Source organism: Genypterus blacodes, unplaced genomic scaffold (genome assembly GCF_046128005.1).
Source record: "Genypterus blacodes isolate CSIRO-AG114 ecotype Tasmania unplaced genomic scaffold, CSIRO-AGI_Gbla_v1 ptg000137l_1, whole genome shotgun sequence".
NCBI lineage: Eukaryota > Metazoa > Chordata > Actinopteri > Ophidiiformes > Ophidiidae > Genypterus > Genypterus blacodes.
In genome coordinates this window covers 154,668-178,018 of record NW_027466939.1, presented here as the reverse complement: position 1 = coordinate 178,018, position 23,351 = coordinate 154,668, and the positions used below count along the sequence as shown (strand labels likewise).

Below are 23,351 nucleotides of genomic sequence, written 5' to 3'. Positions count from 1 at the left end.
CAGAAGAAGTTTGTCACATCGGATTCAATCACAAATATAGAATTTATTTACAAAATGTGCAAAAAAACAAAAACTACTTTCATTTAGTTCTGATTGAGTTATTATATTATAATTTTCATACATCTTTGAGGTCTTGGTGTAATTCTGTGTATGCCTGTGTGGAAGGACAAAAGAGAATGTGTGAGTGTGTGTGTGTGTGTGTGTCTCAGTGTGGGTGCCAGTGTGTGAGGCTGGTGAGGGTTCGCAGTTGCAGCAGCATGGCCACGTTGGTGTCTCTGTGTCCCTGGGGCGTGGTGACATGAGGGGGCGGAGTCAGGACGCTCTGAGCAACGCCTGGAGTCTTCAACAGTGACCACAACTCCTCCCCCCGCGTTACTATGGCAACAAGATCATCCTCATCAGCGCACCAGGGGACTGATCCACCTTTGGTTATCGTCCGTAGTTTGGACAGGAAAACCGAGACCCTAACGATAAAATCAATATAATTAGATAAAATGGAAATTCATGGTGCTAACAAGCTGAGAACACAAAACAGGCGTGTGCGTGTAAATCACCTGGGAATGAGGTCGTGTGATCGAGACGCCAGCTTAGCAAGGGCGCTCATTAGCGTGGTGACGACCCTGGGGGCGGGGAGATCTGCTCCAGGGGGCGGGGCCGAGGACGTGACCTCAAACAACACCACCTCCAGCGTCTCAAAACAGGAAGTGATGAGCTTCACGGAGCACCGGGAGTCACGTGACACAGAGAGATACTCGCCCAGCACCCACACCTGAAAGCCACGCCTTAAGTTAAGTTAAGTTAAGTTAAGTTAAGACAGGTTTGAGGACAATCTATTCTTGTCTCCTATGAGGAAGCTTGAGTGACTGTCACACACACACACAACCACACACAGGCTCAGCTTACCACATGCGTGTACATTTCTTCTTTGCTGTAGACGTTGGCTGTGGTGCCAGCAAACTCCAGCAGCTCGTGTGATTGGTCGACCACCAGAGAGGGGCGGAGCTTGCACAGCCTCAGCAGGTGGCAGCTGAACACCCTGCAGAGAGAGAGAGAGAGAGAGAGATGGAGCAGGCAAGGGAGGGTGAAGCAGTGTGTGTGTGTGTGTGTGTGTGTGTGTGTGTGTGTGTACCTGTGTATCTCTTTGATGTATTTCGGCATGTTGAGAAGGAGGCCGCTCCTCTCCAGCAGCACCAGAATCAAGTGAGATAAGAGCTTCTCATCAGCTATCTGTAAACACCGGAGTCATTTTCATGAACTGACCATCAAATAAAACAAACAAAGCACCAAAAACAGCATTTGAAGCGACGCTAATCACCGTGACGACTGTATTGAAGTAAACATGCAGCAGCACGGGGACGGTCTGGGCACACTGAATTACTCTTGGCCAATCAGCGGCCCCGGTCAGGAGCTCATGGAGTTTGCTCAGTCTGTCGATGGTGTCACCTACAGGGAGACACAAATAAGGACCCTGAGTTAGATTAACAGCATGGAGGCCACATGTCTGTGACTTCCCTCCTTGGTTTGAAAGAGAAGAAACCATTTTGCAAGGTGGAACAGCTCTAAACACAACATATGAAACATTTCCCAGCATCTGACAGCAGAAACACACTACACACACACACACACACACACATCACTGTGGTACAGAGCAGTTATGTCACAAGTGATCTGTCAAACGTTCCCAACAAAACCTTTCAGCGAGGTATTATGGTATTAAAGTAATATTGTTAATGGGCTGCGGGTACCTGAGCCTGATTCTCCTCTGAGCATAAAGAGGAAAAGCCCTCGGAAGGAGGGGCTGCGAAACGCTTCCATGGACGGCAGGCCGTGCCCGCCTGACTCGGAGATGGGTAAGTAGGTTGACCTGTGACACGAGAAGACACAGGCAGAGATGAGACGATGAGGAGAAATGTGAAGGCAGACATCTTTATCTGGCAGTTCTGGAGTGTATTTGACATTGAGGCACTCTTGCTCCACCTGAGCTGCAGGACCAGCGTGGCAGAGAGACACGGCAGGTCCAGCAGAGAATGGAGCAGCTCTATCGCAGTTCCAGCTGTGACCAGAGAGGGCAGCAGATCCACAAAGTCCTCTACCACTGCTGGGCTGTCCCACGCCAAGAACTACAGAGAGAGAGAGAGGAAGTATACAGCTTCAGTCACACACTGTGCATAACCTCAGGACATCGAGGCGTCCAGACGGTCTTCTGGTCCTTTAGTCTGGCCAGATGAGCACAGTTTGACAAAACGGGTGAAATAAGAACGTGTTCTCACCTTTAACAGGTTCGGGAAGGAACGGATATACTTGGGAACTCGGAGCTGCAGGTCTTCGAGGTTCTGTCGCAGGAAGCGGAGAAGCTCGTGTGCCAGGAAGGGGTCGTTGAACAGCTCAGCAGGAAACCGGCCAAACAGCAACACCCACACACACTCGCAATCCACGGCCGCCATCTCCCCTGTACAGGTTGAAGAACAGGTGTGACCTTGGTAGGAGAACTCTCTGTGCTGCGTGCTGTGTGTGTGTGTGTGTTTGTGAGCACGTGTTTGGATCGGTGTGCTGACCGTGGTTGAGGTAGAACTGTGCTATGGGCAGCAGGACCCGGGCGTAGGACAGGTCGGGGCTGAGCCGCCCGTACAGAGCCTTCACACACGGGAAGGTTCGGTAGACCAGCGAGGCGTCTTCCACACACACAGTGTCCAGGATACACAGTGCCTCCACCAGACACTGACAGAGGAAACAAGACACACACCGTGAGAAGTGTGTGTGTGTGTGTGTGTGTGTGTGTGTGTGTGTGTGTGTGTGTGTGTGTGTGTGTGTGTGTGTGTGTGTGTGTGTGTGTGTGTGTGTGTGTGTGTGTGTGTGTGTGTGTGTATCTTTAAGTAGTGGTAACAGTGGCTCACCGCTTTCTGAAGTTCTGTATCTGACCTTTTTTGTGCCTCTAAGAAAAAGAGAACACACATCAGAGCTTGATTCAAAAGCTTCACATAGAACACACAGCTGCATGACTGACCTTCTAACACACACACACACACACACTTACTGCGGTCGCTCTGTTCGATGAGGCGTTGGCAGTACTGGAAGGCCTTCTCTCTCAGACGCTCCCTCGGAGGAAGCAACCTGCTGGAGGAGGAGGTCACTGAAACCATAGAAACCACCGACCCGTCCACCTCTGAGCGGTCATCTGATGGAGGTCAGGAGGTCAGGAGGTCAGGAGGCATGGATGACATGAAAGAAATGATTGGATACATTTGATCGTCTGGAGTAAAAGAAACAGCCTGCATGCAACCAGAGGAGCTAAAGAGGAGCAGCTTCAGGAGAGAGGGAGGAGAAGGAACTTAAAGAGAGAAGTGAATTAAGCATCAGCTTCACAAGAGCAACATGAAGGAGTTTTAGTGGAATTATGACAAAGATTTCAAGTGCAGTTCAAGTACAAGACTTCAATAAGAATGCTGTCACTCTGAGCTCCTCTAAACAAGGCAGACACACTTTAAATACAAATAAAATACTGAATATCAAGTTGTGGATGTTTGTGTGTGTGTGTGTGTGTGTGTGAGAGAGTGAGTGTGTGTGTGTATTACATATAAACATATCCTTACACCATTAATTGATCAAGACAAGACAAAGACAGAGATCCTGAAGACCAGACCCATCAAGTCTGAAGACAGCAATCAATCACAGAAACGTCCCAGGCCAAGAGAGCCGGCAAGTAAAGGCGCACACACACCAGTGAAAGTGTCGTTAAGCAGCCACAGATTCTGATTTGGGGTTAGATGGTTATCGAGTGCTGTGAGTTTACCTCCTGACAGAAGAGGTGCATGCTGGGAAGGTCAAGTGTCTTACCATTAGAGTGGGAGAGGGAGAGACTGAGCTGTAGCCTGTTTGCTAGAGATGATGGAAGCACAGAACAGGTCAGCGCAGACTGAGGGTCAGACTGACAGCCTCTGTGATTGACACTTTGAGGCTGTTCAGTTCATTTTAATCTTCACGAGTCCAGAGAGAAGGACAACACAGGATTCATCTTTCTTCAGCTGCTTAAGGCCTGAATTTGTCCGGCCCAGGAAGCCAGAGAGTTGGAATTTGCGTCAGGCGTAACGTCTTACCTGTGTCGACAGCGGTGTTGCCGTTGGAAACAGAGTGGTAGGTGAGAAGCCAATGGCGCAACATGGAGAAGGAGTAGACGTTCATCCACTGGTCCTCAGTGAAGCCCTGACCCACACACAGCACGGTGAAGAAATCCCCTGAAACCGTCCCGTCCAGCTCTGCTATGGGCCCCGGCTGCCCCACACACACACACACACACACACACACACACACACACACACACACACACACACACACACACACACACACACAAACACACACACACACACACTGATTATTGCCTGTGCTTTGGTTATGAGGTATTTCTTGATATCTACTCAACCAACAACAAACTTACTTGTCGAGACCTCGGGCCTGTGAAGAATCCACCGGTGGAAGCCCCGCCCCCTTGCATGGTACTGGCGTAACGCAACCAATCCACAAGCTTCTTACTCAGGAGGGTGATGTGATCTGCAGCCAGTCGGGTGTAGAGTGTGTTTGGAGTTGTTAACTTTGTATTTTTGAATTCTGTTTGAAAACTTTGTTCAAATGTCTGAGTTGTACCTTCAGTGAGGCTCTGTGGGCCGTGTGAGAGGACCGTGTTGAGGACAGGCAGGCTGTGGGTGAAGCTGTGAGCCAGCCCCTCGGAGGGTCTGCTCTCCAGACCGCGAAGCAGCTGGGCACAGAGAGACGACAGATCGGCCCTGGAACCAGCCTGGGAGAGAGAGAGAGAGAGAGGGGGAGAGACAGAGAGAGAGTGAGGAGGGCACACCTGGCACAGGAGGTCAGAGAGTTCTCCTGGCCTCTGATCTCAGCCCTTCCCAGTGATGAGTGAGCCTTGTGTCACTCACCTGTGAGAGCAGCAGGGAGGCAGCGTGGCTGTTCTGTGGGCCGCTGACGTCCTGGCTGTGGTTCTCATCCTGTCCAGGGGGGGGCAGTGTTTCTCTGAGCACAGCTGAGCAGAGCACCTGGAGCTGCTCCACCTGAGAGGACAGGAGAGACTGCAGTCTCCTCTGGAGCTCCGGAGGTAAACTTGGATGGAGAGGAGGAATAAGACAAGCTTAGTATGTGATACCTGAATTTGAATATTTGAATATTACATAACACAATAATTAGTACCCATAATACTATTGACTAACAAGTCAGGTCATACATCATCTCAAATGAAAAGGAGGGAGGGAGTGAAGATGGAAGGAGGAGGTGGAAGAGTAGGATGGAAGGAGATGTGAGTAAATAACTAAGTTCAGGTGAATGTGACAGCACCCCGTCCACATGGAGGTGTGTGTTGGTGTCTTGCCTCCTGGTGTACTTGGTGGCAGACAGGATGAGGTGCAGCCTCTGCAGGGAGTCCACCGTCTCATGGCCGGGCTCCTTCCCCGGGAGCAGCTTCAATAATCTGCTGTAGAACTTCTGAAGCTCAGGCTCACGAATCTCCCTGAAAGCACACACAGGTTGGCTGTCATTGTTGTAGCAGAAACACACAGGAGCTCTCTCTCTCTCTGTTTCTCCCTTCTCTTTCCGCTGTCTCTCTCTCTCCGCTATCGAGCCGAGGGTATGTTAGCTATCGGTGTGTCGCTGAGCTGAAAATGGCAACAACATGAACAAGTTTGATCTTTTCCTACCTCGCTTGTTTAATCAAACTCTCCGAGCCATGAGAATACATTTTACATACAAATCAGGCAATCCTGTGCCGTATCTGTCTGAAGCGGAAAGTAAACAGTACAACCACAAACCAAGTCCGGGGAGGAATCACATGACCGTCGCTTTAGTTCCGCCTTCTTCTTCCTGTTCTTGTTCTTGTTGTTGTTAAAGAACCCCCCCCCCCCTAAATCTAATATACTAATACTTAAATCGAGTATTTCTTTATCCCATACATTTACGCTTACATCTTGAGCTCTTGAATCCCCATTTGTGTGCCCACTCTTCCACTTGGTTCAGTGCTATTATTCGAAACACTGCATGAGTAATACTTTTCCACCAGGTGACGCCATCATCCACATATTCAAATCATGAATCAAATCCAAATCCATGAAGATTTTTTCTATTAAAAAAAAGAAAAAAGGTCATAAATCATCATGTTAAAGAGGATTGGACACAAATCAGATCCTTAAGGAATACATTTTTTAATTTCAACAATTCTTGAATCAACTCTACAAACCTAATCTAAATTAATCTATTATTAAGGAAGTCTTTAATCCAGATTATCACTTAAAACCTGAAAAGAAGAGCTGTCCAAGAGCACACCTACTAATGCTTTCTTGTCCATTACAGCTTTCTTAACATACTCATCTAAAGCTGCTGTTCTGCTTTTACTGCCCGGAAGTCAAGTCTTGGGTAACTCCACACATGTTCTTTTATTTATTCTTCAACAAAACATCCTTCCATCGAGACACACTGTTGCCAAGAAACCCTTTTCTTGAGTGTCCCAAAATCCTCTGCAGCCAATATGACATCATTATCTGAGGCAAAACCGGTCCAGTTCATCTATTTGCTTCCAATAAACCTTTTTTCATGAGAGAAAGTGAGACTAAACAAGACTAAAGTCACCAGGTTTAGATGAATGTAGCTGATGAAGAGTTATTATTTACACAAAAGTATTGCTGTCCCTATAACTGTGCTTCAGGCTCATTATTTATCCATCAAACCTCACAATACAATTTAAATCACTTTTTTCCCCCTATCATTTGATTCAGATTTATACATTACATACATTTATGACGTAAGAGTCTGGAGCAGCGCAATTAAATGCACTCTAGTCCTGCTGTTAGAGACAAACACAACTTACACCTGTCTAGACTGTAGTCTTATAAGGTCCCAGCTAATGATATATGATAGTACATGTATATTGCATTGATATTGATACTGGAGTGATTAACTGCAGTATTGGAGGAGCCGTTCTCTTTTCTTGGCTGTGCACAGAATCACCAAAAAGCATCGCTAGATAGACGATATAGATGATCTTTGAATGGTTCAATCAAAGAGGAGGAGGAGATGAACACGGAGGTCAGAAGGCTGCAGGCTGCACTATTTCCACCGGAGCTCACACCGCCCACCTCCCGTCTCTCTGTCTCTCTCTCTCTCTCTCTCTCTCTCTCTCTCTCTCAGTCTGATCTGTAAAGAGTCGGAGAGGAGTCAAGTGTGCCCGAGGCGCAGCAGCTCGTTTGTTTTTTGACATTCTATTTACTTTTTATTACTTTTTTAAATATTTATATATTTAGTGAATTAGAACAAATGTTGTAGATGATCAGGCCGTCACCATTTTATCCAAAACAGAGAAGAAGAAGTTGGAGAGCGCGTGTGCGAGGTGGCCCCGTACTTCATCTCAGGTAGGCAGAAAGAACGACGGTGTGTTTTAAAATGAGGAAATACAACCAAACAACCTGTTCTGACAGTGGTTGTTACTTTTGGATGTGTAAAAGTTTCAGTGGAAACAAAGAGCAGTCCCTCTGTGTGGCTGCTCTGCTTATCTCCGCACATCACTGCAGCACTGAAAGTTTGACAAAGTGCAGCTTTGCAACATTTACACAACACGAACAACAACAACTTCAATCACTGCACCGCCTTCACTTAAAAGATATATAGTTTCAATGTTGTTTGAAATGTTTTTGTCTTTTGTTAGTGACTCAAATCTGCCATATTCCGCAAACAATGAGAGATCCTTTTGGCCAGTTGACAGTTGTTGCATTCTCGGGGCTGTGCTGACATTCTTTTGGATTGTACATGAAGAGAGTTATTATCTTGGTAACTCAATCGTCTGACCTCTGTCATCAGCAGATTATTATTTGGCGTGATAACATGTGCTGGATGACATTACCAGGTGGAGAGCATAATGTGATCCAGTGAGGAAGATGTAGAAAGACAGAGACAGAGAAATACCTGTGCACAGGCATCCATACAGTCATACAGGCATCCATACAGTCATCTCTACAGGCATGCAAACAGTCATACATACAGTCACCCATGCAGGCATGGATACATTCATAGGTCTACACGTACAGTATATACAGTCAAACATACATATAGAGTGAATTGTGAAAGTATTTTATAGCCATGCGTTAACCACAGGTTTTAAGGTGTCAGTGCTTTGCTGAAACTGTATAGTGGTAGTAAAGTATAGTCTGACTATGCCTTGCACCAAAAGAACAATGTGTTTTCAAAAAGAGGAACAATTTAGACCCTAACTTCACTTACAACCAATGTGCAATCACAAAAGCTCAGAGATAAGCATTTACTGTGAAAAGGTCAATACAAAGATCAGATTCAGACGTCAGAATGCCTTTGGTTTTATGCTGAAAGATGAGAAGCCGTCATTCACAACATCCCCGGCCCACCATGGATAGCTGCTTGTGTTCTTCTCTTTGTAATATATGCAAACACTTTATGGCAGCGGCTGGCTGGCTTTCACTCTCTTTCCTCGTGGACAGAGCCCAGATATCAAATTCCTATAGGCTTCAGCTATTCTGCTCACAATGGAGCCTTTATGATGGTCTGTACACCTGCACCAATCATATCTACCCATCGGCTCCACCGGTGAGCCAATACCAGCCAGGCTCACCGGCAGTATGTCTGGACCACAGCCTATAGCGAGAGTGTCAAAGTGATTCCATGGAATCATTGAAATGAGATGGTGTGATGTTTCAGACTGGGCTGAAACCTGCAGCACCTCAGCCTGCTATGGAACAGAATTAGACAAACATGGCCTTTACGATCAATGACACATCCCTCAGTCTTAGTATCAAATAATGACACACGTCTCACAAGTGTTTAACCCTCCGATGTCTGAAGCCATTTTTACAATTTGTCTTTCGTTTGCCTTTTGAAAAGCTGCACTGTAAAAAATCCTTTACATGCTACAGAGGGTTAAACATTAACATCATGTGCTTAAACTTTCGGATCAGATTCATTTCATCAGGTTTGTGCTGTGGTAGGAAAATAACTGGATTGAAATTCTTCTTGGTTCTCATTGGTCTAAAAAATGTTTGATTCCTCAGGCAGCAGCTGTGGTCGGCTGCATGTGTGTGTGAATGGGGCTCACGTCTTTGCTTTGAGTTTTGTTTGGCTTTGTGGTTTGTGTAGATCTATAAGTAACATGAAAATGTTGATCTTGAGACATAGAACAGATTCGTAGCTGCAATATCAAGAGAATCATCACAAATGATTTATATATTCTATTTAAGAAATCGACAACAAAATACGGAAAAACAGACAAATCTCACAATGTTAATATTTATTTATTTATTTATAATAATTCATCCATATTTACTGGGCACCCAACTAACGAACAAATGAATGCAGTCTGCGTTGTAGTTAGGTTAGGTTAGGATTAAGATTTAATGTCTTGCCCAATGGCACATATCGTGTCTTAAAGAAAAAAATGGAAGAAACTTTGGGAGAGGCCATTCAAAGAGAGATTCCTGCTTCCCTGACAGCCAGCTGTGTAACAGGAGCCGTAACTGGCAGAGGAGTTACAAAGAGGAGATAATAATACAGCAAAAGAAACAACACATGTCCTGATCCTCAGATTGAGGAAGAAAGAGAGAGAGATTTGATCGTCCTCTTTGATTCAGAATGACCTGATCAGTGGGATCAGCATCATCTGGAGTGACACTCCATTGTGAACTGGAAGTGGGCAGGAATTGTCTGGAAATTGGCCTAAAGTCTAGAAATGCGTCCTTGCAACTAGCTGTCCTTCCTCATGTCCTCCATGAGCTGGAAACCAAAGAGAAAGAAGAAAAGAAAAATTCCAAAATAGGAGAGTGTGTTTGGAGAGAACACACTCTCCTTTTACAAATATTTACAAATATACAATCTTTTATACTATTCATCAATACTTCTATATTTCCAGACTGTGCGTGCGTGCGTGCGTGCGTGCGTGTGTGTGTGTGTGTGTGTGTGTGTGTGTGTATGAGTGAGAGAGAGAGAGAGAGTGTGTGATCAGTGAGTTTGTAAACTAAAATCCATGTAATGACACAACTGTAATTGGCAAATTATGAATTATAATATATAATAAAATGAAGTCGAGTTATATTGGCATCATAAATTCCACTGATTAGATTTGAGATCGATGCTGTAAAAGAGTCACAGTTCAGAACTTCATGAACCTTTCAGCTTTTCACAACAGTTGTAATTGAAATTTGAAAATGATAAGACCTCCTTAAAAACCAAGCAGTATGTTTTGTTGTAAAACAATGGAGTGGAGCTACAAATCGTTTGTTCTGACTCATTGATGATAGATGATCAATCAATGTCAATGGTGACGCAGCAGCTGTAAAATTATGTAAGGATTCTGTAAACTGCATTATGTTTATTTAACAGTAGAATTTGAATTATTGAGCAAAACAAAACATTTGAATTTAAAGTAAAAATATGTTAAAATAGCTATTTATCAGCAATACTGATTGATTTCTGGGTTTCTAATTATTAAACCGTCAAACTTAAAACATTAAAAAAGTGCATTCAATTTACAGTTCAGTGAGGTCAAACATGAAGTTAGACCATTAGAAATACAGAAGGAAATCATATTCTAGATTATAGCGACAGTGTCAACATGTCAGCAGTTGTAAAGTTTAGCCTGCACGTTTCAAGTTCCTCTCACTATGATGGTGTTCTCAGTGTTTACGTGTGTTTCATCTGTGTTTGATGGTTATAGTTTGGCGTTTTCAGAGTTGTCATCATAGTTGTGTCCTTGTGTGAGACTGGTTGTGTTCTCTGTGATCCTCCGCTTTCAGTCCGTATATAAAAAGAACCAGGCTTTAAATAAATTAACACTTTGGACCGTGAGATATTGTCTGATTGAATCCTCCGAGCCTCTGAGCAACAGCCAGCGGACTGACCATAAATTAAATATAAATTTTACAACAGATGCTAATGTATTGATAGCATATTAATGTTACAGTTAAACCCTGTTGTTGTTGTTGAATCCTGTTAAATTTACTGTGAGGTTTAAACCATAACATTTACTTTTCTAATTTTGTACGGTAATATCTTAGAATTTTTCTCTGCCAGGATGTAAAACAAGAAAACGCTTTCTGAAGTCTCTGTACCTCAGTTCTTCAGCTGAAGCTTTGTAATCAGAACAAAGGACATTAGTACATTAATGTGTGGGATCTTATTTATGTACTTTCAAATATCAAAAAGAAAATGTTTGTTCATGAATGTAGTGAATTTTATTTCTAAAGGGGAATGATTCCAGTCGACTGCTAATATTATTAATGACAAATTGCAAATTGTGCAATAATAGAATAGTAGAACTGTTGTATAATAGTACCAATGCTGTCATTGATAACAGTGTTTTTGTGTTAGATGTATATATAGATAGAGACAGGGAGAGAGAGACACACAAAGAGAGAGAGAGAGAGAAAGGGAGAGAGAGAGTGAGTGAGTGAGTGAGTGAGTGAGTGAGTGAGTGAGTGAGTGAGTGAGTGAGAGAGAGAGAGAGAGAGAAAGGGAGAGAGAGAGTGAGTGAGTGAGTGAGAGAGAGAGAGAGAGAGAGAGAGAGAGAGAGAGAGAGAGAGAGAGAGAGAGAGAGAGAGAGAGAGAGGGAGAGAGTTTGCAGTTTCAATCTTAGTTTGCAGTTGTTTGTTTTGAAACCAGGACATGGAAGAATTTAGTGTGAGAAACAGACGCTGAAACACTCCAAAGAACACACACAAACACACAATCCATTCAGAGTTCCCCTGACCACAATACTATGATGGAAGCGATTGACCAAGGAGTAGAGCCGAAGACGAAATCTCCTACTCACATCTGGTTTGAAAAGGAGGAAGCAAGGACAAGCTTTCTCAGTAATGTACTCCAAAATAAGAGAAGAGAGAAGAGGAAACATGTGGTTACTAAAGGGGGGGGGGTCTGTGTCTTTGTGTGCATCACTTTTGGGTGTGTACTACGTGAGAGTGTGTGCAAGAGCTATGTACTTCTGCATGTGCATCACTGGATCTGTGTGTGTATTGGTGTGAGTCCTTGTGGTTTGTGTAATCTGCTGTGGCTGTGTATCACTGCCAGTCTATACAGTGGGTAGAGTTAATTAACCAGTGTGTGATATTTCTATTGACTACCTGCATCTGAGCTTTACTCCATAAACATCTGTCAATCAAGATATTTGACATTTTGTCTGTGACCTTTGTGCTGGGGGATGTACGGTGGCTTACCAAAGGGTTCTAGGTTTGAATCCAACCGGGCCTATTCTTGTGTTCAGTTGCCAATGTTCTCCTTGTGTCTGACGGAAACTGTGGAACACGATACACATGTCTGTGTTTGTTTCTAGTAAATGATTGTCACATGGATGGAGCAGGTGACAGCTATATGCAAAGGTGTGTGACGAGTGTGTGTGATTACGTGTGTTAACGTTCATAATGGTATCAGGTAGATTGGATTTGCCTAAATGTGGGCTGAGAGCTACAAAGCGGGATTATAAATGTGAACCCACCTGCCGCACAGCATGCAAATACCACAGAGTGCAGGATGTGTGTGTGTGTGTGTGTGTGTGTGTGTGTCTGTGTGTGTGTCAGAGGAAAATTTAGAGTACAGGGGACAACTGTGTCTGACCCATATTATACCCAGGGGACATTTTCTCCGAATCAAAGAACAAGCGATTCTAACCAGCAGTCATCAACGTTGTCATCCAGTGAATCCTAAACGATCCACAAACCTCTGCACAGTTTGTTGCTGTTGACGGTTCTGCAATTTCTCTGTGTGCAGGAGATGGAGAACGGGACGTCTGTGCCGTCCGAGGATGCGGAGGCGCTGTGGGAGAGAGTAGAGTGCAAACGCTACGGACTGTGCTGCACCATCTCTCCCTCCAAGCTCACACCCTACCTGAGGCAGTGCAAAGTCCTGGACGAACAGGACGAGGATGAGATTCTCAACTCCATGCTGCTGGTCTCCAAAGCCAACCGCACAAGTAGGCAGATGATAAAGAGTCGTGTCAGAGCAGTTTCATCCAAAGCTGAGGGAAAGGGGAAGGGAAATGTGCGTTTGTGTGTTGATTGTTTGATTCAATCCTCCCTCAGGTCGTCTGCTTGACATCCTCCACACTAAAGGAGAGCGCGGCTATGTGGCTTTTCTGGAGAGCCTGGAGTTCTACTACCCTGAGCTGTACAAGCTGGTCACAGGGAAGGAGCCCACCCGGCGCTTCTCCACCATCGTAGGTGAGACACACACATGTATAGACACACACACACACACACACACAATGCTGGATGCAATGTGCCATCTTTTTCTGTAAATGTATGTGTGTTTTGCGCATTGCAGTAGAAGAAGGTCACGAAGGTCTGACCCAGTTCCTGATGAACGAGGTGGTGAAGCTGCAGCAGCAATCCAAAGCCAAGACCCTTCAGTTTGCCGAGCTCAGCAGGAAGAACTGCACCATGGAGGATGAGCACAAGAAGATGCGTCTGGCCAACCAGGAGCTGCTGGCCTTCCAACTGAGTAAAGACAGATTTTGATGATGATCCTGTATCCATCACGTTCCCAGAAGTGTAATATTTCCTGTGCTGACTCTGCAGTTTATCCTGGCACACAGCCGGCACGTTTAGAACAAACACTGAAGATAAAGAGATAATACTGTGCTGGCCAGCCCCGTTCATCTCACCACACCACACTCTGTACACTCGGGACATATCGTTGGCATGGCAACTCTGGTTCTCATTTCCTAGTCAGCCTGAATGTGCCTGCACTTAAAAAAACATTCTTCCTCCCGCAGCATTTTGTGTCTCTGAATAGGTGAAAATATGTTTCAGTTGTTTCAGTTGCTTCTCCTGACCGTCTCCTCAGGGTACAACAAGATGAAGGAGGAGAGGAACACATACAGTGACGAGCTGCTAAGAGTGAAGGATGAAAACTACGAGCTGGCCATGAGGTACGCCACGCTCAGTGAGGAGAAGAGTATGGCTGTGATGAGGAGCAGAGACCTGCAGCTGGAGGTACACACTATTACACACACAAACACACACACACACGCACACACACGCACACACACACACACACACACACGCACACACACACACACACACACACACACACACACACACTGTCCTGTCAAAGTCCCTTGCTGCCCATCTGACTCACACCTCTGTGACAGCATCAAGGTCAGTGTTATTTAGTCCAAGCTCTCTGTGATCTGATCCCTCAGGTTGATCAGCTGAAGCACAAAGTGAATAAGGTGGAGGAGGAGTGTAAGATGGAGAGAAGGCAGAGTCTCAAGCTAAAGAACGACATCGAGAACCGACCCAAGAGGGAGCAGATCTTTGAGTTAGAGAGAGACAACGAGATGCTCAAGATTAAAGTGCAGGAGCTGCAGTCCATCATACAGGTAGGACTAACACACACACACACACACACACACACACACACACACACACACACACACACACACACACACACACGTTGCCAACAGATATGGGTTTGGGGTTCAATTAGGCAAAGACCAGGCAGGAGGGGATCTGACCAGCAAATGCAGTGTGTATGTGTGTGTATGTGTATGTGTGTGCGTTTGTTCAATGTCTGTTCCTGTGTACCCAGCCTGGACCTCTGCCGGCATCAGACAAGGCCATCCTGGACATTTTGGAGCATGACAGACAGGAAGCACTAGAGGACAGACAGGACCTGGTAAGCCGTCTGTACAACCTCCAGGAAGAGGTCAGACAGGCAGAGGAGCTGCGAGACAAGGTAACACACACACACACACTTATATACAAAGTCACAAACTCATACGGGGGGAATCGAAAGTAACAAATAACACTGAACCCTTACAGAGTTCTCTTCAGCAATGTAATTTGTTAAGATTTGTTTTTTACGATCATTTGTCAGACGCTTTTATCCAAAGCGACTTACATTACATTACCACCCTTCGCAGAGGGGGAACAATTGAGGGTTCGGTGCCTTGCTCAGGGGCACCTCGGCAGGGGCTCGAACCGGCGACCCTCCGGTTCCCAAGCAGAAGCACTACCCACTGAGCCACTGCCTTCCTGTTTGTCTTCCCCTATTAACCTTGAACTATTAATCACTCATTGACTCTATTGGTGGTGTGTGTCTGTGTGTGTGTGTGTGTCTGTGTGTGTTTGTGCGTGCAGTACTTGGAGGAAAAGGAGGAGCTGGAGCTGAAGTGCTCCACATTGCAGAAGGACTGTGAGATGTATCGCAACCGCATGGACACCATCATAGTACAGCTGGAGGAAGTGGAAAAGGAGAGGGACCAGGTGAATACACACACACACGCACGCACGCACGCACGCACGCACGCACGCACACACACACACACACACAGTTGTTAATGTCCACACCTTCCCTCTGTTGCAGGCGTTCCGAGCCAGAGACGACGCTCAGCACCAGTTCTCCCAGAGTCTGATTGACAAAGACAAATATCGCAAGCAGATCAGAGAGCTTGAAGAGAAGAGTGACGAACTCCATATCGAGAGCGTACGCAGAGAAGCTAAACTGGTCTCCCTGGAGTCTCGTCTACGAAGGATAAAGGACAACGTTCCATACCAAATTTCGGTAGATTAAATGGTTTTTATGTGTGATGAATGTTAGCATCACAAAGGAAAACCTTACTTTGTTTCACTTAAGGATGAAATGATTGTTGTCCCGCTCCGTTTCATCATCAGAGTCTGCCGAGGGACCTGCCTCCTACCATCATCTCTCAGGGCGAGGCGTTTAAACCAGCTCCGGTCCAATCAGAGTGGTCCAGCGATGAGTCGCCAGAGGAGAAGATCATAGCGGAGGAGCCTCGACTCAGACGCAGACCAAACCTGAAGGCAGGGGTCAGTGTGGTATCCATCACACACACACACACACACACACACACACACACACACACACACACATACACTCACACACACACACACACACACACACAGTACTCAGTGAATTCTTCCTTGTGTGTTTCAGAACAGAGTCAAATCTCCAGTCTGTGCACCTAAATTGTTGGACTTGCCAGTAAACTCTGAGGCGGCGCCACCTAGAGGTAACACCCAGTCACATTCATGTATTCCCCCATCTCCATTTCTGGTTGGTCCAGACAGTTTAAATACACTTCCATCTTTCAGCCTCGTCAGTCAATGGGAGAGATTGTCTGGAAATCCGGATGCCGAGCTCACACACCACCAGCACCTCCCTCCCTCCTTCCCCCATCTTCCATAACACCCCCACCTATCAGCTGACCTCCGCTCCCCCCTTCTCCTCCTCCTCCCTGCCCTCTCCCTCGCCGCTTCTCTTCACCATGGGGGAGCAGCATAACAGGGCCAACATGGTGAGTTTGAAGCACACAGGTCATATTGAAACATGTTTTTAATCACATGACGGGTCTGTAACAGCTGCTGCTTCCCTCACCTTCCTCCAGCTGCGTTGCCGTAACGATAGCATCCTGTCTACTCTCCCCGAGCCTCCAGAGAAAGCATCTCTGTACCGCAGGGAGAGAGAGAAGGAACATGACTTCCACCCCCGCAGGTACTCACAGTCATACCAGCACATCACTGCAGGATGACAGATAAAAGTGATCAACCAGTCAATTCACTACATCACATTTAGTCTTAATGCTGTGATGTTTCTTCTCTTTCAGCCTCTCAGACTTTGGCAGTGACATCATTGAAATGGAATTTGGTAAAGAATACTCAACGCTCCTTTACACAAAATCCTGCTGATGGCCTTTTGTTGTGGTTTGACCTTCTGTGTCTCAGTTTCATCTCATAGCTCCTCTGTGTCCGTCTCTCTGTCTCTCTGTCTGTCTGTCTCGCTCTCAGAGGATGAAGTGTGTGGTCCTCCCTCTGTCCACTCGTCTTCATCCTCCCATCAGTCAGAATGCCTGGACAGTTATGACTTGGAGCAGGTCAACAATATTTTTAGGAAGCTTTCTCTAGAGAGGTAAGCACACACACACACACACAACTTCTGTCTCCTGGCTGTGTTAATGCCCAAAGCTCTCACCTTGTGTGTGAATCTCTGTGTGTCTGTCTGTGTGCAGGCCGTTCCGTCCGTCTCTCTCGTCCATTTCAAGGATGGGCTCCTCCCTGAAGCCGGTGCAGGAGCTGTCGTTGCTAGGTGACAACCTGTTCACGGATATCACTCTGGTTGGAGGCAACAACAGTGGACTTTTCATTTCATCTGTCCAGTCAGGCTCCACTGCTGAGAGGGCAGGACTACGAGAGGGCCACCACCTGATGCTGGTGGGTGAAGCATGAGGATGTCTGTGCACAATGAGTGAAAACAAGTGTGCAACATGTATTTATTTTGGCGAGAACCTCAGTTTAGCAATTACACAATGAAATGAGTGAAAGGTTTAAGATCACCAGGTCTAACTTGATAGACATCACACATACACACATGAATGCTCCTCCGCTCAGTTGTGTTGTGCTCTGATTGGCTGAGCAGCTGGAGGGGTGTGTTCGTGGGGAGAACCGAAGCATTTCATTGGATACCAGTACTCAAGAAGAAGCCCTGTGGACGCTGCAGCACTGCTCTGGACCCGTCAAGCTGCACTACCGGGCCAACTTTGACTGTAAGTTACCGTAAAGTTACAAACAAATGACACCACAAAGAAGAAGAAGTCATTACTGTGGTCACTGTGGTCATAGTCACAAATGTATGTGTGTGTGTGGCTCCAGCCTACCGCCGCCTTCAGAGGGATCTAGCAGATGGCACAGTGACCTCCGGCGACTCCTTCCACATCCGGGTCAACCTCAACATCTCCAGCCCCTCAGACGGCGGCTCTCTGAGTGTGCGCTGTGACGATGTGGTGCACGTCCTGGACACCAGGCATAAGGACAGCTGTGATTGGCTGTGTGCTCGTATCAACCCGTACACAGGGTCAGACCTGCCTGAGAGAGGCTCTCTACCCTGCAACTCACGGTACAGACACACACCCCAACATCAAGGATCCACATTCTGTTGACCGAATTGATCAGCATTGAGCTCAGATACGTTAGCGATAAAGCTAGCAATAGAGCAAAGTATAAAGTCTTTCACACATGAGCGGAACAATCTATCATCCGATGTTGCCAATAAGTAACACAGGAAGCAGCTTGGGTGGCAGCTTCTTCACAAGTGCACTGGGGATACATGTTGTTTCAGATGATGTCGCCATAATTGAACTTTACTGTTTAGGCTGCTAGCTCTGATAAACCAAAGCAGACTTTAACTCTACATGTGCTTATGTGTGTGTGTAAATGTGTGTGTGTATAGGGCCCAGCAGCTGCTCCTGGTCAAAATCCAGAAGTTAGTATGTCGAGGAGGGAAAGAAGAGAGTGAAAACCACCGAAACGTGAAGGTTTGTTGTTCCTTTATCTCTATGTTCTGGAATGCAACTTACCTGTGTGTGTGTGTGTGTGTGTGTGAATGATGCTCTACATTACACACGTGTGTATCTGTGCAGAGCAACTTACAGGCAGAGGAGACCAGCCCCTCTACGGACCCTAAAGCCAGCCCACGGTTGTCTCGAGCCAGCATCTTCCTCACTCAGATACTGCAGGTACCCATGTGCAAACACAGCCTCTCATTGTACAACGAGACTGAAGCTTCGTCCCCACTGAGCTCCCAGCATGCAGCTCTTCTATCATTAAGTTAAACATAGCAGAATCAACACGGGCCCTGAGAGAAATGCTGCTCTTTATGAATATCAATGTAAACAACAAGATCAATCATTTGAGCATACACAACAAAACTAGATCTGTCAGCTTCAACCAAGATTGATCAACATTCCATGATTCCTTCTCTATTGGATGGAAGTGGAAGTGGCTCCCTCGGTTTTGTCAGATGCCTAACACACAGTCTGCTCTGTGCTTGTGTGTAGTTCGTCAGCAGGGTGGATGTGAAGTATAAGCGACTGAACAGCAGCGAGAGAGTGCGGCTCATCAACTCAACCACCGCAAGTTTACCCAGACAAGGATTTGAGACGCTCAGACCAGAGGGTGAGTGCAGAAGTCAGCGACCAATAAGAAATCAGCATCATTGTATAAGTAATCTTTTCCTGAATGAAGATATATTTTCCTAAGGTTTCTGGCGTCACTGCTGCGCTTTTGTTTAGTATTTTGTGTGCAGATTGATCCGTGGGTGTGTTTGCCCTCTCTTTGAGTGTGCGCTGTCTCTGTTAACTGCTCTAAATAGACGCTGCAGACCCAGACAGCGATCCGAGCAGGAGTTTGAACCTGATTCCCTACAGTCTGGTCACTCCTCAGAGGACGGAGAGGAGAAGACCGGTTCTGTTCACCCCTGCTGCTCTGGCCAAATGTGTTATTCATAAAATACTCAACATGGGGGCAGATATGGACTTCAATCCCTGCAAACTAGGTCAGTGTGTGACATGAATACTGCAGACACACACTGCAGCATCTGAACTGAACTCACTGGCAGATTAGGGTGAGGTTAAATGAAAGTGAAACAACGATTTGTTACAATAACGTCCTGTTGTCGCTGCTTCTCGTTGCCTTACAGCAATAATCTGTCTGTGATCGCCGCATGCAAAGATGAATATTCTCGCAGTGAATACATGTGGGTGTCTGTGTGTGTTTACTCTCTGGAGAGAAGGTGTATTATTAGATCGGGAGCGTGAAAGAGATTGTGCATGAGAAACGAGGGGGCGTGGGAAAATGAACAAAGGAGAAGTGTGGTGGGGAGGAAGAGTCTAAGGGAGATGAAAGGGTGGATGGTGAGAAGTGAAGAGTGGAGAGGAGGAGAGAAAGAAGCAACCACGGGGATTCAGGTCAGGTATTGTACGGCACTGTGTTATAAGTGTCACAGGGTGTAACCAGAGAGACAGCAGGTGCAAAGGAGGACACACACACACACACACACACACACACAAGATCATCACAAGGATGAGGAAGGTGACAGCGGTTGAATATCGTTTGGATGATTGATAGGTAGATAGATTGAACGAGCACCATTCCTACCAATCGCCTCCAAACTTGCCTCCTACATGAGTTCAAAGGTCCTGCATTAGCATCGGGTCAAGAAGAGATAAGATAAGATGATTGGTTGAGATGATGTATGTATACCTATGTGTATAGATGAAGTGGAGAGGTGAGGTGAGGTTGAATAGGCCTACAATACACCCAACATGAAATGAGAGCCAGGATGTAAATGAGTGGCAGCTGAAGAAAAGCAAACATCTGGCAGCACTGTGTGGTGTGAAGGTTACACAAAGATCCCCCAGGAGAGATCAGCAGTAGTTTCTGTTCCTCCTGAGTCCCGTGCCATAGAGCTCTGATGATTATAAATAAATGAACCCAACACGTGTTCTGGGGTATTTATTTGACAATCAATCTTTCTCTTCACTCCAGACAGCTGTTCCACTGCCTGACTTGTCTCTAAATTAATGAGCCCGCTACTTTGACTCTTCAAATGTCACAGTTCACAAAACCTTTGTATTCTATTTAACTGTTTTCTATTCTCTTCTGTAGAAATCCTTTCCAAAGAGGAATTCCATTTTAAACAGAGCGTGGAGCCCTTCATCCACTACATAGAGAAAAAGAACACATATGAATGCATCACCAGAGAAAACATTGAGGCTGTGGCTGCTAAGGTGAGAAAACAGAACAAACTAACTACGCAAGGCAGTGTGAGGATTTATTTGCCCGAGGTGTTCACATAACTGAAAGTAATGAACAATAACATATGATTAGAAATTACAAAAGGGCAGCAAATGTCCTTGCCCATGCTGTGCTTCTTGCGTTCTCTTCTTGTTGCCGCATCTCTGTATAAAACGCTCTTTCTCCTCATCACCAGGGCAAACACTGCCTGCTAGAGGCAGAGCTGAGCTGCATCAAAGATCTTCTAAGGAGAGAAATCTACCCCATCATCATCCACATCAAGATCTGTGAGAGGAATGTCAAGAAGTTACGGTACATTACCTCAAGTCACATCATCCTCACATCATTCCCACGCACAGGAGGGACTCACTGAATGTGCAAACAGAGACAATTAAAGGAAATGTCCTTAGATTGACTCTTAAAATGTGAAACATCATCGATCTGTGGTGTTTAAGCAACCTCTAAAATGGTTTAAACTCTCAATAGTGTCTTTTCTGCGCATTATTCCCATGTTTTCAGGATATGTTAGGTGATTGAACAGCCTTGTTGGACTTATGTGTCTATCTGCCAATAACAATTACATAGAAGCATACGGTCTGCTGCAGAATGTAGACAGTATCTCATTACATGCTATAAGGGTTCCAGACAATACCACGCTTACCACCACAACACTGTTTCCTTCCTGTTTCCTGTTCATGCAGGAAGTTGCCTCTGCGCGTGGATTCAGAGGAGGAGTTTGTGAAGTCGTGTCGGTCCAAAGAGAAGGAGCTTGAGGGCGTCCCCTGCCTCTACGCCAGCCTGGAACCTGAGGCATGGGCAGGGACCGATGACCTCATCAGGGTCATCAGAGAGCGAATATTGGAGGAGCAGAAGAAGATGGTGTGGGTGGAGCAAGACCTTCTGTAGACACCCATGGAGAGACACAGAGAGCGAGAGAGAGAGAGATTCAGACAAACCTTTGCTTAAGAAGTCTTGTAAAAACACAACATAACCTTGCACATTTTGCTTCTTTCAACACATATGGATGCTCAGACTCAACATACTAAAGATGAGGAGACTCCAAACTGTTAGAGGCCTCACAGAAATGCATTGTATTATTTGTAAATTTGTGATTTTCCTTTTATATAGAGAAATAAACAAATTGTAAACCCCAAGAAAAGAGTTCCTTTCTCTACTCCAACTTTAAACATTTGTTCCCATTTTGTAAGTAATTATAATGGATGTTGTTCAAATTCAAATCCAGTTTAAAATATATTTTGCTGCCATCTAGTGGCTAATGTGAATTGATTAATCAGTTTTGTATACCATCCAATTTCCATTATACACTTCCTGTCATATCCAGAGGCATGTGATCAGACTTTTCCTCCCTTTGGTGGAATCCTGGCTCCCTGCACTTGCATCTTAAACCTGTTGGTCACATTTTCTTTTCTGAAGACCATAATACTTGACGTCTTCGGGGTCTAAGGACCCATCTCATTCCAGAGCCTCTGGTTGTCACCTTGAGATCATCCGTGAAATGGATGTTCAGGCATTTCTGCAAAATGTAAAGAACTGAAAATAAGAGAACAAGTGAAGAACAAGCCTGAAGAAACACACCTGGATACATAAATGTGCTGATTCATCCAGTTTTAAGGGGAATTCTGGAGGAAGTAGGACACAGCACCTTACATGAACCTGTGGTATATTTTGCTTATATATCTAGTATCTAAATAAGAACATATATTCATTCTACTAGGGAAGGCCTTACAGCTGATAATGGACAAAGGAAAAAGTGAACTGAACCGGACAAGGAATGTAAATTGCACCTGAGGTCAGCAGTTTAAGTCTTGGGTTTAGACAGCTGACATTATAGATAATAGTTTATGGCCGTTATAAAAGTGAACTATTACCAAATATGGTCATGTAGTGTTTACAGAGGTTCCAGGTGGTTTGTCAATATCCACTGAAACGGGTCTTTTCTTGAGTGACAATCAACTGTATAAATACGTCTGAAAGTCGGAGTTCGGGAGCGACTCATTCCGGCTGCAGAGTCTCTCACAAGCGTTCCATGGTGCTTGTTATGATGCTGTACTTTGTATAATAAAACCCCATTATACAAGCAAAGACAGTGTCAGCGGAGATCCTTCCTTCCTTCATCTTCACATCATCGCAACCCAAGAAATACACTAAAAACCTTACATGTGTGTGAAGGGCAGTTACATCTCTGAAGCTTCATTTGCTTCCTCAGGTTTCTTTCCTTGATTTGCAATGGATCGGTTCCCAGAGCCATGACAGAATGATGCCACCCACTAATGATGCGTGTTTTTCCACTGAACACTCCTACAGTGTGATAGTTACATAGGCATGTGTGCAGATTTGTACACACAGCTTTGTAAGATAAACCGAGGAGAAGTCTAATCCTCTAGGTCTTTGTGTTTTTGTGTGTCTGTAGGATGGAGGTCTTTATTTCAAACACATGCACAGGAATAGAGATGGAATATGTGATGGTTTATTGAAAGCAGATGATGATGATGGTATGTGCATGTGTCATATGCTGAGTATTTATTTTCTCTCTTTCTTTTGCAGAGCGGATCAGCTGAGGATGTGGTCAGCTATTTTTAATGTTATGGTAGACAGAAGTCACTGTGTTAGGATTTAGCCACATCAGACTCAAATCTGTGTAGCCAAGTCTTCTCATTTTAATAGGAAGATTACAAGATAATGCCAAACTGAGGACTTTTGTTTGTTGTTAACAGAGAATTGAAGAACTAAATCAAA

At 45.3% G+C, this 23,351-nt stretch overlaps 2 protein-coding genes across 4 annotated transcripts; one reads left to right on the top strand and one right to left on the bottom strand.

The window, feature by feature from the left end:
- Window positions 1-23: 23 nt before the first annotated feature.
- ap5z1 (adaptor related protein complex 5 subunit zeta 1) lies at window positions 24-5,828 on the bottom strand. Of its 2 annotated transcripts, XM_076164602.1 has the most exons (18): window positions 5,697-5,828; window positions 5,372-5,509; window positions 4,926-5,106; window positions 4,639-4,789; window positions 4,433-4,545; window positions 4,095-4,269; window positions 3,835-3,876; window positions 3,035-3,175; window positions 2,895-2,932; window positions 2,556-2,718; window positions 2,271-2,449; window positions 1,978-2,120; window positions 1,746-1,864; window positions 1,316-1,443; window positions 1,130-1,227; window positions 904-1,036; window positions 555-769; window positions 24-464 (listed from the first exon to the last, which is right to left on the bottom strand). In XM_076164602.1, the coding sequence occupies exons 1-18, from the start codon at window positions 5,735-5,737 to the stop codon at window positions 206-208; spliced, it is 2,457 nt and encodes an 818-aa protein (XP_076020717.1). In that variant the 5' UTR covers window positions 5,738-5,828; the 3' UTR covers window positions 24-205. The 2 variants fall into 2 exon arrangements, with proteins under 2 accessions (XP_076020717.1, XP_076020718.1); XM_076164603.1 differs by lacking the exon at window positions 3,835-3,876.
- A 1,315-nt stretch (window positions 5,829-7,143) lies between these two features.
- card11 (caspase recruitment domain family, member 11) lies at window positions 7,144-21,563 on the top strand. Of its 2 annotated transcripts, XM_076164590.1 has the most exons (25): window positions 7,144-7,400; window positions 12,772-12,973; window positions 13,083-13,220; window positions 13,324-13,500; window positions 13,846-13,994; window positions 14,204-14,383; window positions 14,593-14,739; window positions 15,144-15,269; window positions 15,370-15,567; window positions 15,678-15,833; window positions 15,961-16,036; window positions 16,119-16,321; window positions 16,412-16,518; window positions 16,631-16,671; window positions 16,812-16,932; window positions 17,033-17,234; window positions 17,440-17,566; window positions 17,673-17,916; window positions 18,250-18,334; window positions 18,440-18,535; window positions 18,857-18,974; window positions 19,171-19,353; window positions 20,466-20,587; window positions 20,791-20,906; window positions 21,296-21,563. In XM_076164590.1, the coding sequence occupies exons 2-25, from the start codon at window positions 12,775-12,777 to the stop codon at window positions 21,498-21,500; spliced, it is 3,516 nt and encodes a 1,171-aa protein (XP_076020705.1). In that variant the 5' UTR covers window positions 7,144-7,400; window positions 12,772-12,774; the 3' UTR covers window positions 21,501-21,563. The 2 variants fall into 2 exon arrangements, with proteins under 2 accessions (XP_076020705.1, XP_076020706.1); XM_076164591.1 differs by lacking the exons at window positions 7,144-7,400; window positions 12,772-12,973 and having other exon boundaries at window positions 13,109-13,216.
- The last annotated feature ends 1,788 nt before the right edge of the window (window positions 21,564-23,351 follow it).